Source organism: Chelmon rostratus, chromosome 8, assembly GCF_017976325.1.
Source record: "Chelmon rostratus isolate fCheRos1 chromosome 8, fCheRos1.pri, whole genome shotgun sequence".
NCBI classification, from domain to species: domain Eukaryota; kingdom Metazoa; phylum Chordata; class Actinopteri; order Chaetodontiformes; family Chaetodontidae; genus Chelmon; species Chelmon rostratus.
The window spans coordinates 1,050,132-1,062,820 of record NC_055665.1 but is presented as its reverse complement, the minus strand read 5'-3'; the positions used below and the strand labels follow the sequence as shown (position 1 = coordinate 1,062,820).

Sequence of the window (12,689 nt, the reverse complement as noted above, 5' to 3'; positions counted from 1 at the left end):
TGCTCTTCGTTTTTGAACCCGTCCTGTACACAGCGTTATCTGACTGGAGCTCAAATAGAGCGGCTGATAAAGAGGCGGCCTCGGCCACTGACCTGTTACGACACTGAAGCGCCAGTCGACTGGCAAAGTTTAGGAGTAGGAGCACATCCTGTACTCAGGTTGAGTTTGTCGGAGGTTTGAGGCCGACACAAAGATCAGAGAAGTGCACGGCACTCGCTTTTTAAACATTTAACAAGTCTTTTTACTCCCTGATGGAGACACTTTCTGACCACGTCATGACAATAAAGGCGCTGATTCACCGTTCACTGCCGCAGACGGATCATATATACACTCTGAATGAGATTAAAATCTATATACTGTGCACCAATTCACCGAGGACAAGCAGCAGACAGACGCAGCGGCGTCAAGCCTTACCTCGAAGCGGTCGGGCACGTTGAGTTTGGGTGAAGGGACTCCGACCAGATAATCCACCAGCACCATGATCATGATGGTCAGGAAGACGGCGAAGTCGCTGATGGTCGATCGAACCTGCAGACACAAAACTGATCAACGTTTTCATTTTTTCTTTCCCCAATAAAATCTGATCTTTTCTAACTCGACTCCCCGACTGACGCGTCCAAACATCGAATGAATTTATCCCTAAAATGTAAAGACACAAACCTTGGTGGGGAAGTATCTTTTGGTCTTGAACTGTTTGAGGAAGGAGGAGAGGAAGAAGGTGGTGAAGAAGAGGATGACGGACCAGAAGAAGACGTCAGGGACGTAGGGGCGGTCGTGGCTGCAGGCCGAGCCGATGAACTCGCCGTGTAAGTCCACGCAGTCCTGGAGACGGCGAGAGAGACGGCGTTAAAGTCTCAAGTGTGCTGCACTGCAGTTCCTCTAATGTCCACTAGATGCCGACTGTATTGAAGTACTTTTGATGTTTGATGTCACAGCATCACAGTTTAATCTCACTACAACACGTCTGTGGAAACATAACACGTGCAGTCGTGCATCTTAACTGTACTTTATTTGCAGGGTTAGTTCAACCTGAATGTCAGCTGTCCACATCAGCCAGATGTCGTTACCTACAACCACCATCACACAACATCTTCCCACAGATCCCCATAGATCAAATGTGAAGGTGTGTTTCATGTATTTGCTGGTATTTCAGCGTCCTCACTGATAACTGCAGTACACACAGTACGACGCAGTACTTTCACCGCACTCAGACCTTCACAGCCAGCTGGTCCCACTGGATGCTGTCTGACGTGACGTTCTTCTTCGTCCACAGCTGGAGGACTTCAGCCGAGGCGTTGGTGGGTGGAGAGCACTGACACCTGCGACAACAGGTGAGACAGATGCATTCAAACAAAGCTGACTGTAAAGGAGGGTCAAGAAATGACTCCGACACACTGTTAGAGCTGAAGCTGCACGCTGGCATCTGGACTAACTCTGCTCGACCAAACGTCTTTGCACTTCCACACTTTCTATGTTCGTTACTCTACTGAGAGGAAATAAAGCACAAATCAAATGCATGAAGCGATGAGGAGGTGAAAACTGAACTATAAATCCAAATGTGGAAGTCTACAGCAGGTCTAACCAGCACGCCGCGGGGTCTGGCTTACGTGTAGAAGGTGAGGTTGTCCAGCTGGTTGTGCATGTTGATGGGATAGACCTCCCAGAGGTGGACCAGCTTCTCCAGAGCCTCGTAGATGAAGATGATGCAGATGAGGGCGGCGAAGGCCTCCTCGGTGAAGCGGGTGATGTAGCAGACTAAGGAGCTGGCGTCGGTGGCGACCAGCAGCAGGCAGAGGAAGGCCGTCCACAGTCCGATGCTGGTCCGCAGGGACAGGTAGGACAGGCTGTATTCACTGAGGACAGACGGGAGGAGACACCGGTGTTTCTTTTAAACAAGATATTTATGAAGTTTTGTGCAGATATATCGAGGTTACTCACACAGATTTAACGGTAAACAAACAAATAAACAGACATTTGGTACGTTAAAAATCAGCGTTTAATCCATGAGGTGAGAGAAGAAACAGAAAAGAAAAATAAAGTGATCGTTATGATCGTGGTCCTGTACTGGGAGGAGTTATGTTGTCCCAGTTTCGCTCAGCAAGTTAGACAAATCTTTGTTCTTGATGTACCAAATACCACACTTTCAGAAACATTTCTTGCTTATCTTTTAAAGTATACGTATTTTTTTCCAGTGGTAAACATAAAGACATTTCTTTGAACCACTGCCCGATGCTGCTTCCAGGACAGAGCTCTCACTCTCGTAGCTTGTAATATTTCTATATTTATAAGGAGCTTTGACAGCTATCTGTTCAAACCTGTAGGATATGAGCCCAGAAGAAATTATTTATGGTCCAAATCTAACTCTATTGATAAAATCTCCTGTATTACGGCTCTTACCTCTTCCCAAAACTCATTTACTTTGGTACAGGACCACAGACGATGAAACGAAGTACCCTCATCTCCTCCATCTGCTGCATAAATCAGGTATCTGCATGTTAAATTTATTAAGTTTTTCTGGTGTAATGTACACCCTCATTAACCAATTAAACTGTAGTAATTTTAGACGTGTGTTACTAGTCTGTGATTTACTGCTTGTTATTTCGATATTTTATCATATATAGTTTGTTCTTACAGTCATGGTACACTTTATTTTCACTACCATTTGCTGTAGATATTCTTATTTTGTCCAATACTTTTACTACTGTTTACTATTTCACTATTTTATTATTATCTATCTACCTACCTACCTACCTACCTACCTTACAGGCTGGGGCCTTCACAGCTTTTAACATGAGCTAAAATTCTCTGCACACGAACAGCCGTGACAGAACCAGTCTGAATCAGCTGTAGTCTGAAACTGGTACAAGTCTGATTAACTCAGGAACTGATGGGATCAAAGACTCAGTCAACAGAGACCACCTGGTAAGAGCACTGTGAAGGTGTTTTGATGCAGGTCTGCAGGACAGAGTCTCTGAGGACCTGGGTCCAGCCTGCAGGAGCAATGATCAGTGTTATCTGGGTCTCAGTCAGCTCTGATGTGCAGAGTCAACACTGGCTCAGCAGAAACCGCTGGACAGTAGACCGAGGCCATCGTCCATACTGAGCGTCTCTATAAAAAGCAGCAGCCTCTCCGTCCTCCTCACCCCCTCCTGCCGCTCATCATGTCTCCGCGTCTCCCCGTCCTCCTGCTGCTGACCCTGGCCTGCCTGGCCCGGCTCGGCTCAGCTAAGCCGGCGGACGGCCAGGCCGAGCTGAAGGAGATGCGGGCCACCCTGATGGAGCTGCAGGCCGAGAGGCGAGGTGAGTCCCCCCCGCTCGCGCCTGGACGACGATCTTACGTTAAACTTTCTTCAAAGTGAAAAGACAGAAACTGAAAACGTCCGTTTGTCCCGTTGATCCTGAACGTTTCTTCTCTTTCACCGTTTGCAGCCATGAGTGAACGTCTGGACGCAGCTGAGAGGGAACTGACGAGAGTCAAAGGTGAGACATCTCAGAGGGTAAAAACACGTCAACCACGTGTAGCTTTTATCATCAGCAGAGCCTCTGAATGAAGGGTTCTACACAGAACGATGACCGTTAGCTAAACATGTCTTCATAGATTAAACTCTGCTGCTGAATGCTGCACAGTGACAAACACTTTGAAACATGTCCTGCCTGTTTCCGTCTGCACTGCAGCTCCTAAATGTTTGTCCACTGATTACACTGATAACCAGCTGGACTTTGCTGGCATGTCAAACACGTTTTAAACTGAAAAGGACAAATCTGTGAAGATTTCCCGAAACACTGCAGAGATGACGAGAGGAGTTTTGTTTCCTACAGAGGTGCCTAAAATTGCATTCGCCGCCTCGCTGGGAGGAAACGGGCTCGTGAAGACGACGTCGGGCAACAAAGACCTCGTCTACAGGGAGGTCTTGACCAACGTGGGCGGGGCTTACAACGCCGCGACAGGTGAGAGACAATGGCTGAGTTTCCATTTAAATACAGAACAAATGAAACTGAATGCTGTGGGTCTGTGGGTTGATGAGCTGCTGGAGGAAACAGCTGGTGCCGTTAAAGACGAGAAGAGGAGGTGAAGCTCAAACGTTGGGAAACAGCCGTTGTCTCGCGAAGCTTTCTCGGCTCTGGTGACAGTCGAGACGTCTCAGGACACTCGTCCTCATCACTCTTCGTCTTCCCTCCAGGTGTGTTTACGGCCCCGATTCGTGGCGTCTACTACATCCGCTTCACGGCCAACGGTCCCACCGACTTCCCCAAGAGCGCCGTCCTCTACAAGAACGACGTCGAGATCCAGCTGATCGCCCACGAGCAGCAGTCCGGCGAGGGCAGCGACACGGCGTCCAACGGCGCCTCCCTGATGCTGGAGAAGGGCGACCGGCTGAAGATGGTGCTGTGGCACAACACTCAGATCTGGGACAACAGCAACCACCACAGCACCTTCAGCGGCTTCCTGCTGTTCCCCATGTGAGCCCCCCAGCTGCTGATACTGCTACTGATACTACTGATACTACTACTACTACTACTGCTACTGATACTACTGCTACTGATACTACTGATACTACAAACAACAACCACCACTGCACCTTCAGCGGCTTCCTGCTGTTCCCCATGTGAGCCCCCCAGCTGCTGATACTGCTACTGATACTACTGATACTACTACTGATACTACTACTACTACTACTGCTACTGATACTACTGCTACTGATACTACAAACAACAACCACCATAGCACCTTCAGCGGCTTCCTGCTGTTCCCCATGTGAGGACCACAGCTGCTGATACTGCTACTGATACTACTGATACTACTACTACTACTACTGCTACTGATACTACTGCTACTGATACTACTGATACTACTGCTACTGATACTACTGCTACTGATACTACTGATACTACTACTACTGATACTACTGCTACTGATACTACTGCTACTGATACTACTGATACTACTACTACTGATACTACTACTACTGATACTACTGCTACTGATGCCTGTGAATATTCTCATTCATCCAGGTCATTGTAAGCTTTAGGGCATTCAATCGTTCGCAACTGGACCTCGTCAGTTTGTCTTAGAAGACGTTTCGCCTCTCATCCGAGCAGGCTTCATCAGTTCGTACGCAACCAGACTAGACCCCATATTGGGGTTTACAGAAAACCTACTCACACAGACCAATACCTCCTTTTTGACTCACATCACCCACTGGAACACAAACTAGGTGTTATCAGAACTCTACAACACAGAGCTGATAATGTTCCAACCAGCCAACAGGCAAGGGACAAGGAACACAAACACCTGAGAGGGGCCCTCAAAACCTGTGGTTATCCCAGCTGGTCTTTTGTGAAAAGTTCAGCTGTTTCCAGAAAGAACAGGGTGACAGAGGAAGAAAAGAGGGACAGACGACATAACATCGTCATTCCATATGTGTCTGGTGTATCAGAGAAGCTCAGGCGAATTTTCAACAAACACAACATCCCGGTACATTTCAAACCCGGGAACACTCTCAGACAAAGGCTGGTGCACCCTAAAGACCGGACACCTCACACTCAGAAGAACAACCTGGTGTATGCAGTCCAGTGCAGTGAGGAATGCACAGACTTGTATATTGGGGAAACCAAACAGCCACTGAGCAGACGCATGGTACAACACAGAAGGGCAAACTCTTCAGGGCTGGACTCAGCTGTTTACCTGCATCTCAAGGAGAAAGCACACTCCTTTGAGGATAAAAATGTGCATATTCTGGACAGAGAAGACAGATGGTTTGAAAGAGGGGTAAGAGAAGCCATCTATGTCAAGGTTGAAAAACCATCTCTGAACAGAGGGGGAGGTCTTAGACACCACCTATCTCCCACATACAATGCTGTCCTTTCATCTCTCCCTAAGAGATTCAAAGATTTAGCCTCTGAAAACAAACAACAAAGCCATTCACACATGGCTCAAGGAGCCTCCCAATGACAACAATGGGACACTAACGAGGCTAACGACTGTCGTTGACACCAAAGGGTTGCACCCCACCCCGCCTTAATGGGGGGATCGTTTGCCTCACAATAGAGTGATACCGTTCTTGTTTTTGTGGGTTGGTCTCACTCAGGGGATAAATACTTGAACCTAACATCATTGCATTGGACTAGAGCTGTCCTATCTAGTCTGGTTGCGTACGAACTGATGAAGCCTGCTCGGATGAGAGGCGAAACGTCTTCTAAGACAAACTGACGAGGTCCAGTTGCGAACGATTGAATGCCCTAAAGCCTACTGCTACTGATACTACTGATACTACTACTACTACTGATACTGATACTACTGATTCTACTGACACTACTGCTACTGATACTGATACTACTACTACTGATACTACTGATTCTACTGACACTACTGCTACTGATACTGATACTACTACTACTGATACTACTGATTCTACTGACACTACTGCTACTGATACTGATACTACTACTACTGATACTACTGATACTACTGACACTACTGCTACTGCTACTACTGCTACTACTGCTACTACTACTACTACTGATACTACTGATACTACTGCTACTGATACTACTGCTACAGATACTACTACTACTGCTATTGATACTACTGATACTACTGATACTACTGCTATTGATACTACGGATACTACTGATACTACTGATACTGATACTACTGATACTACAAACAACAAGCACCACCTGACTGATGACATTTTATTATGAAGTGCTTCACAGAAGAGACCAAACAGGCTAAGAATAAAAGGCAGCAGGTCTCACAGTATCACAGCTTAACGTCCACACTGAGTCCTGATGGACGTCTGTCTCTGCTTCTTCCTGTTGAAGGGTGGACGAGAGTCCCGCAGAGCTCGACACTGAAGAGGAGATGATGAAGACGCTTCGGGCTTCCCTGAAGCAGCTTCAGACTGAGAATCTGGGTAAGGCTGGCTGCTCTGAGCCTGGCTGTGGATTTCCTCAGCTGGAACGGATTCTGGTGTTGGATCTGGTTCCTGTTACACTGCAGCCATGTCCTCCTGACTGACACACTGGACTGAGCAGCTGATTGTGTTCTTGTGTGTTTCCAGGTGTGAAAGAGAGACTGGAGGCCACAGAGACGGAGCTGAAGGCACTGAGAGGTCAGTCACTCCTTCAGATCCTGGCAGCACTCTTTTCTGATGGTGACAAACAAAACCAGCCCCCCCCTGTCTGCTCTGGTGCTGTTAACTGGGGTTAACTGGCGGAGGAGCACCCTCTGCTGGACACTAACCAGTCTCACAATGATGGCATTCAGTAAACTATGAGCGCTTTCTGTTTGGTTGTCTCTTCAGTGGGAATTTAAAGGGTTCACAGTGACTCCGGATCACTGAGGACACCTGGACCCACTGAAGGAAAACCATGTGGACTCAATGCTGGTTCTCTGTTCTGTTCATCTCAGACGTACCGAAGGTGGCGTTTGCAGTTTCTCTCGGAGGTAACGGTCTTCAGAAGACGACGTCAGGAAGCAAAACACTCATCTACAAAGAAGTCCTGACCAACATCGGACAGGCGTACAACTCTGACACAGGTCAGTGACGAGGAACTCAGTCACACCTTCGAGCCCATCACTGCAGCCGTTACACCTGTTCCTCTGGAGTTATGCTTCCACAGACTCATGTTTTACTAACTGCACTGTTTTACTTCTGCAGGTGTGTTCACAGCACCTGTTCGTGGAGTCTACTACATCCGTTTCACAGCCAACGCCCCCACCGACTTCCCCATGAGCGCCGTCCTCTACAAGAATGACGCCGAGATCCAGCTGATCGCCCACGAGCAGCAGTCCGGCGAGGGCAGCGACACGGCGTCCAACGGCGCCGCCCTGCAGCTGGAGGAGGGCGACCGGCTCTCCCTGCAGCTGTGGCACAACACTCAGATCTGGGACAACAGCAACCACCACAGCACCTTCAGCGGCTTCCTGCTGTTCCCCATGTGAGGACGACCACGACGCCTTTTCACCGCGAGCCAGCGCCGACCGAGCGGCCTGAACCGGCACCGCTCTGACCTTTGACCTGAGAGGACGACGGATCTTTGTTCTACAATCCTGTGAAGTCCAGTCAGACCTCAACCAATCATCCTAATGTTTGATCAAAGGTCCCTTTAGGGCTCAAATAAAGACAGACAGCTGCACCATTAAAATCTAATGACAGTCTCCATGTTTTCTTCTTCATCTTTGTGTCTTTGGAAAGTCTGGAGGAGGTGGTGGAGGTGGTGTTAGCTCTGCAGGAGTTACCGATGGTTACCGTTAGCAAACACAAGATTTACACTGGCCCTCCTCCCCAGAACCAGAACCAGAACCTGCAGTCTGACACCTGCACGTCAAAAGGACTCCACATGTTCTTCTGCAGGTTTTTCAGTCACAGAGAGTCAGACTGCAGCCAACTTTTCATTACGTATCACTGACTCTTTGTTTCAGCTCTAAATAAATTACTGAAGCACCATCGCTGGCTTTGATGCTGCTCGTCTCTCCACACGATGCGGTGGGATAACCGCCGCTGACGGTGTTTCTGACCTACTTTCCTGGAAACATTTGAGTTTTAAAGTGCAGAATAATAAAGGAGCATGATATAATCTGGTGGGAAACGGAGCAGGTTGAAAAATAAGGACTTTATATAAGTGTTACAAAACATTTTGTCATTACAAAAAGCCTTTTTAATCCTCAGACAAAAAAACTAAAACAATAGAAAGCTCCTCCACCCCTCTGAAAACAAATGCACAATCCCTCTAAAGCCAATTACACAGCTGATCCAAAAACCCAGAATTCAAGATAATCCGAGAGCTTTTTGGCTCCGTGAAGAATAACAAAGCCTCAGCGCTCAGTTCCAGCTCTTAATGAACCACATTTTTAGAACACAGTCTGATTATTTGGGCTATTAAAGACGTCATCGACCTCCGGTTTTAATGCAGTCCTCTGCAGTCACCTGCAGTCACCTGCAGGGGGAGTCGAGCTCGACGTGCAGGTCGTGAAAATCCGACTTCATTAAACTTTGTGTTTTCACAGATCAGCTACTCAATGGCAGCAAGTACTCAGATCCTTAACGTACCAGTTTAACAAGGGGAAAATACTCAATTACAAGTAAAAGTCCTCACTGAAGTAAAAGTATACAAATATTATTAGTTTCATATATCTTGAGTATCAGCAGTAAAAGTACACGAGTCTAATCAGCTTCATGTAGTTTATGTAGAGTAAAAGTACTTCACACTGTGTGACTTTACTGCTGCTAGATGTCAAATGTAGAATCTGGAACATCGCAGCAGCTGCTGGTCGACAACTGGACGGCCGAGACCCGAGACACAAATATTAACCAATCAGACGTCAGCAAACACATGATGACGACAGATCAGGTGTTCAATAACTGCTACTGTAACTCCAGTCTGCTGATGCCAGTGTGTAACATACAGAGACACACACACACACACGCACACACACACAGCCAGAGAGTGCCAAATTTCTCCACCACAAGGGATTTATGGGTAATGAGTTCAAACAACAGCTGCCACGAGCAGGTCCATCAAATACACACAGGCGAAAGGTGTGCCGCAGGAGGCGGAGCCTGACTTACCTGCAGAACTTGAAGAGGATCTTCTCAAAGACCAGAACTGGACCAGTGCTGCCCAGGATGGTGAGAGGTTGACCAGCGAACAAAGAGTAGGCCACGCCCGTCAGAGACGCCCCAAACAGAGACTCTATGGCGCTCTACCAGAGAGAGAGAGAGAGGAAGTCAGCGAGGTTTGAACACAGAGAAGAAGAGTTCACCGCTGCTCGTCCGTCAGTCTGGTTCTCACTATGTTTCCTCTGGTGGCTTCTCCGAGCAGGCCTCCGAACGTGATGACGGGCGACATGCAGGCGCAGTAGAGGAAGAGGACGGACGCCAAACACTGCAGGCTGGCGGCGTCTCTGATGTCACTCCACAGGAAGGGGGCTTTCCTCCGAACGTCGTTCACCAAACCGCCGAAAATCCTGACGGACAGAGGACGAATCTCTGAAAAGTCTAGGAAACGTCCGATAATAATCTGATAAAAAAAAGTCTGATGCTGGAAGTGATGCAGCTCTGACAGACTAGATTTAAAGGACTCTGATTGGCTGAAGGATAGACATGATCGAACAGGAGGAGAAGTCTGGACTCAGTGTTAACTGAGTCTGGACTATATGACATCAGAAATGTCCAACTAACAGACGAAGATTCAGAAAACAGAGAGAAGCAGCAAATCTTCAACCAGCCGTGTTTTTACTGATGAACTGTTCAGAGATCATTTTTGATTATCCAGGAGACGCAGACAGACCTCCCCGTCCTCTGCAGCTCTGGTCCTGTGTGATGCTCCGCCTCCTTGATAGTGTCAGAGCCGTGGGCGGAGCCATTAGGGACCGACTTCATCTTCCTCTTCTCCTGCAGAGAGACAGAGGACGAAGACACAGAGCTGAACCCGGGTCAGACAGACGTCACTGTGTTCATGTTCATCGCTGTCTGACGCCTCGACGTCTCGTGCTGCTGGAGCGGTGTCCTCACCTGAGACGGGACGCTCTTTGGGGGTTCGATGCGGATGGTGGGGTCCCATTCTCCCGGAGGAAGCACGGTGACCTGATCCAGGAACTCATCGATCCCCGACAGCAGGTCGTTCCTGTCCTTCGCCTTGTAGGCAACATCGTGGAAAATCTGTCGGACAGAGAGGAGGCGTGTCAGAGGACGTAAAGACGCCACGTCTCACCTGTAGACCTGCACAGTGACGCTGTCCTGATGTAAAAGATTTCCTGTTTAACCGTTTGGGGCCAGCATTTGTTCCAGAATCCTGTAGAATCTGTTGGATGGTGGCATCACTTGAATCAGTATTTATCAGCCTGCACACAGCTCTCTCTGCAAACACTAACGCAGCGGTCTTCACCTGTGGAACACCTGGAAACACTCTGAGGTGTAAAATCACTGCAGTTCCCCTTTAAATGACACATTTCTTCCTACTGATCAGGAGAAATCATAAGTAAGTCTGCTGATGTATAATATTGGTTTATTAATGTTACTCCAAAGCACTCATACTTTGATGTTAAACGACTGAATGTGACATCCGACTGGTCACATGACTGATGACTTCACTACGTTTGTGTGAACGTTCCTCCAACACTTTGGTCCACATCAAAATGTTTCAACAGCCAACAACATCTGAGAGGTTTCAACCATATTCAGCTCCACCAGGGGGCGCAGCACCTCTGGAGAACAGACTACAGGTGGAGCTCTGCTGGAGCACACCTGAACGACACTCCACCACATTTTTCCTCCACGTGAGGAAACAGAATATTTACAGCTCAAATCAGCAGGTTGAACTTCAATGTTGTCATATTTAAGGTGTCCTGACTGACTCACAATGTCAACTCATGGAGAACATACAAGAAAACTTTCCGCCTTAAAAGTTGCTGGTAGCTGCCGTTAGACTTTGAGTGGCATATTGAGGTAAACAATTCTTTGTCCAGTCTGCACCGAGCTAACGTTAACGAGTTAAGATCAGAAAGCAGCAAAACGTGCTTTCAGTCATCCTTCACTTTCTTTATTTGTGATTGATTTTCAAAGAAAAGTCTAAAAGCAGCTTCTTAAACTGCACCAGTCAGTGCTGCAGCCACCATGTCTGCAGGAAGTTACAGCTGATTAAAGGATAACTTTGTTTTTTACAACCTGGACCTTATTTGTAGCATTAAATACGACCATTTACTCCCCCAGACAACTTTGGTGGCATTTGGAGTCGTTTTGAAGAAATTAGCCCCAGAGGAGCGGCGCGTATATCCGTATAATGCGAGTACTCGGGGCATCCATGCGCAGCCTCTATAAACGCATAATCTGCAGAAACTCGTTCATATTCCAATATTTAGTTATGATATGCTGGTGCTATTCCCCTCTGAGCCCGTGGTGGCATGTTATCAACATCCGGCGTCTCTAGGCAACTACCTCTGACGTGGATGATGTCATTACAGAACGCCATGCGCTGCGAGCAGCCAGCCACAACACGGCTAACTCTGCGGCGGTCGGCTAGTTTAGCTGTAGTTTGCGACTGTTATTTTTCACAAAGTGGATGAATATTTTTCCGACTCTGAGGTGGTGGACGATGACTTTGTTTACGATGGACGTCCTCACCGTTTTGAGTGAGAGTACACGGACGAGGAGCTCGTTGAAAGGAGGACGAGGAGGCAGAGAGAGGAACAGCTGGCCAAACAACAACAAACGGCTGCGCGTCCACGAGTCCACCGCGGGCTCAGAGGGGAATAGCACCAGCATATCAGAACTAAATATTGGAATATGAACGAGTTTCTGCAGATTATGCGTTATATAGAGGCTGCGCATGGACGCCCCGAGTACTCGCATTATACGGATATACGCGCCGCTCCTCTGGGGCTAATTTCTTCAAAATTAGACAAATATTTGTGTTTAAATGAGAAACTCAATGGTCTGAAATGTGTTTCTGGTTTAACTGACCGCTCTGCCGACTCACCTCGTCTGTCATCAGAGTGGCCATGGAGCGTCCGATCTCGTGGTACTGCGGACCTTTTCCAAACGGGCCGAGCAGCAGGAAGAGAAACCTGGACGGACACGAAGACGCTCAGCGACAAACCGAACTCACAGACTGATCACATGTCAAAACCTCAAACTGTCGCTGAGGATCAAAGCGAAAAACCAGCAAAGAATCAAGTGTGTGTG

At 47.8% G+C, this 12,689-nt stretch overlaps 2 protein-coding genes across 3 annotated transcripts in view; one reads left to right on the top strand and one right to left on the bottom strand.

Moving 5' to 3' along the window:
- Nucleotides 1–12,689, bottom strand: part of LOC121610454 (sodium bicarbonate cotransporter 3-like) — a 38,165-nt gene that overhangs the window by 3,595 nt on the left and 21,881 nt on the right. For both annotated transcript variants that reach the window (XM_041942566.1, XM_041942565.1), the window contains exons 9-17: nucleotides 12,484–12,571; nucleotides 10,521–10,667; nucleotides 10,297–10,400; nucleotides 9,799–9,973; nucleotides 9,576–9,709; nucleotides 1,608–1,853; nucleotides 1,214–1,319; nucleotides 661–822; nucleotides 415–528 (exon numbers count right to left, since the gene is read on the bottom strand). In XM_041942566.1, coding sequence (XP_041798500.1) covers nucleotides 415–528; nucleotides 661–822; nucleotides 1,214–1,319; nucleotides 1,608–1,853; nucleotides 9,576–9,709; nucleotides 9,799–9,973; nucleotides 10,297–10,400; nucleotides 10,521–10,667; nucleotides 12,484–12,571 — 1,276 coding nt within the window. The remainder of the gene's footprint in view (nucleotides 1–414; nucleotides 529–660; nucleotides 823–1,213; nucleotides 1,320–1,607; nucleotides 1,854–9,575; nucleotides 9,710–9,798; nucleotides 9,974–10,296; nucleotides 10,401–10,520; nucleotides 10,668–12,483; nucleotides 12,572–12,689) is intronic.
- On the top strand, nucleotides 3,162–4,465 carry LOC121610455 (complement C1q-like protein 4). The gene is made up of 4 exons (XM_041942567.1): nucleotides 3,162–3,324; nucleotides 3,424–3,480; nucleotides 3,820–3,948; nucleotides 4,182–4,465. The coding sequence occupies exons 1-4, from the start codon at nucleotides 3,162–3,164 to the stop codon at nucleotides 4,463–4,465; spliced, it is 633 nt and encodes a 210-aa protein (XP_041798501.1).

Bases quoted from the DNA above. Each gene is read 5' to 3' on its own strand.
- LOC121610455 (XM_041942567.1), top strand. From the start codon at position 3,162: ATGTCTCCGCGTCTCCCCGTCCTCCTGCTGCTGACCCTGGCCTGCCTG. The intron at 3,325-3,423 runs GACGACGATCTT...CTCTTTCACCGT, and splicing joins GTCCCCCCCGCTCGCGCCTG to TTGCAGCCATGAGTGAACGT. The intron at 3,949-4,181 runs GTGAGAGACAAT...TCTTCCCTCCAG, and splicing joins GGCTTACAACGCCGCGACAG to GTGTGTTTACGGCCCCGATT.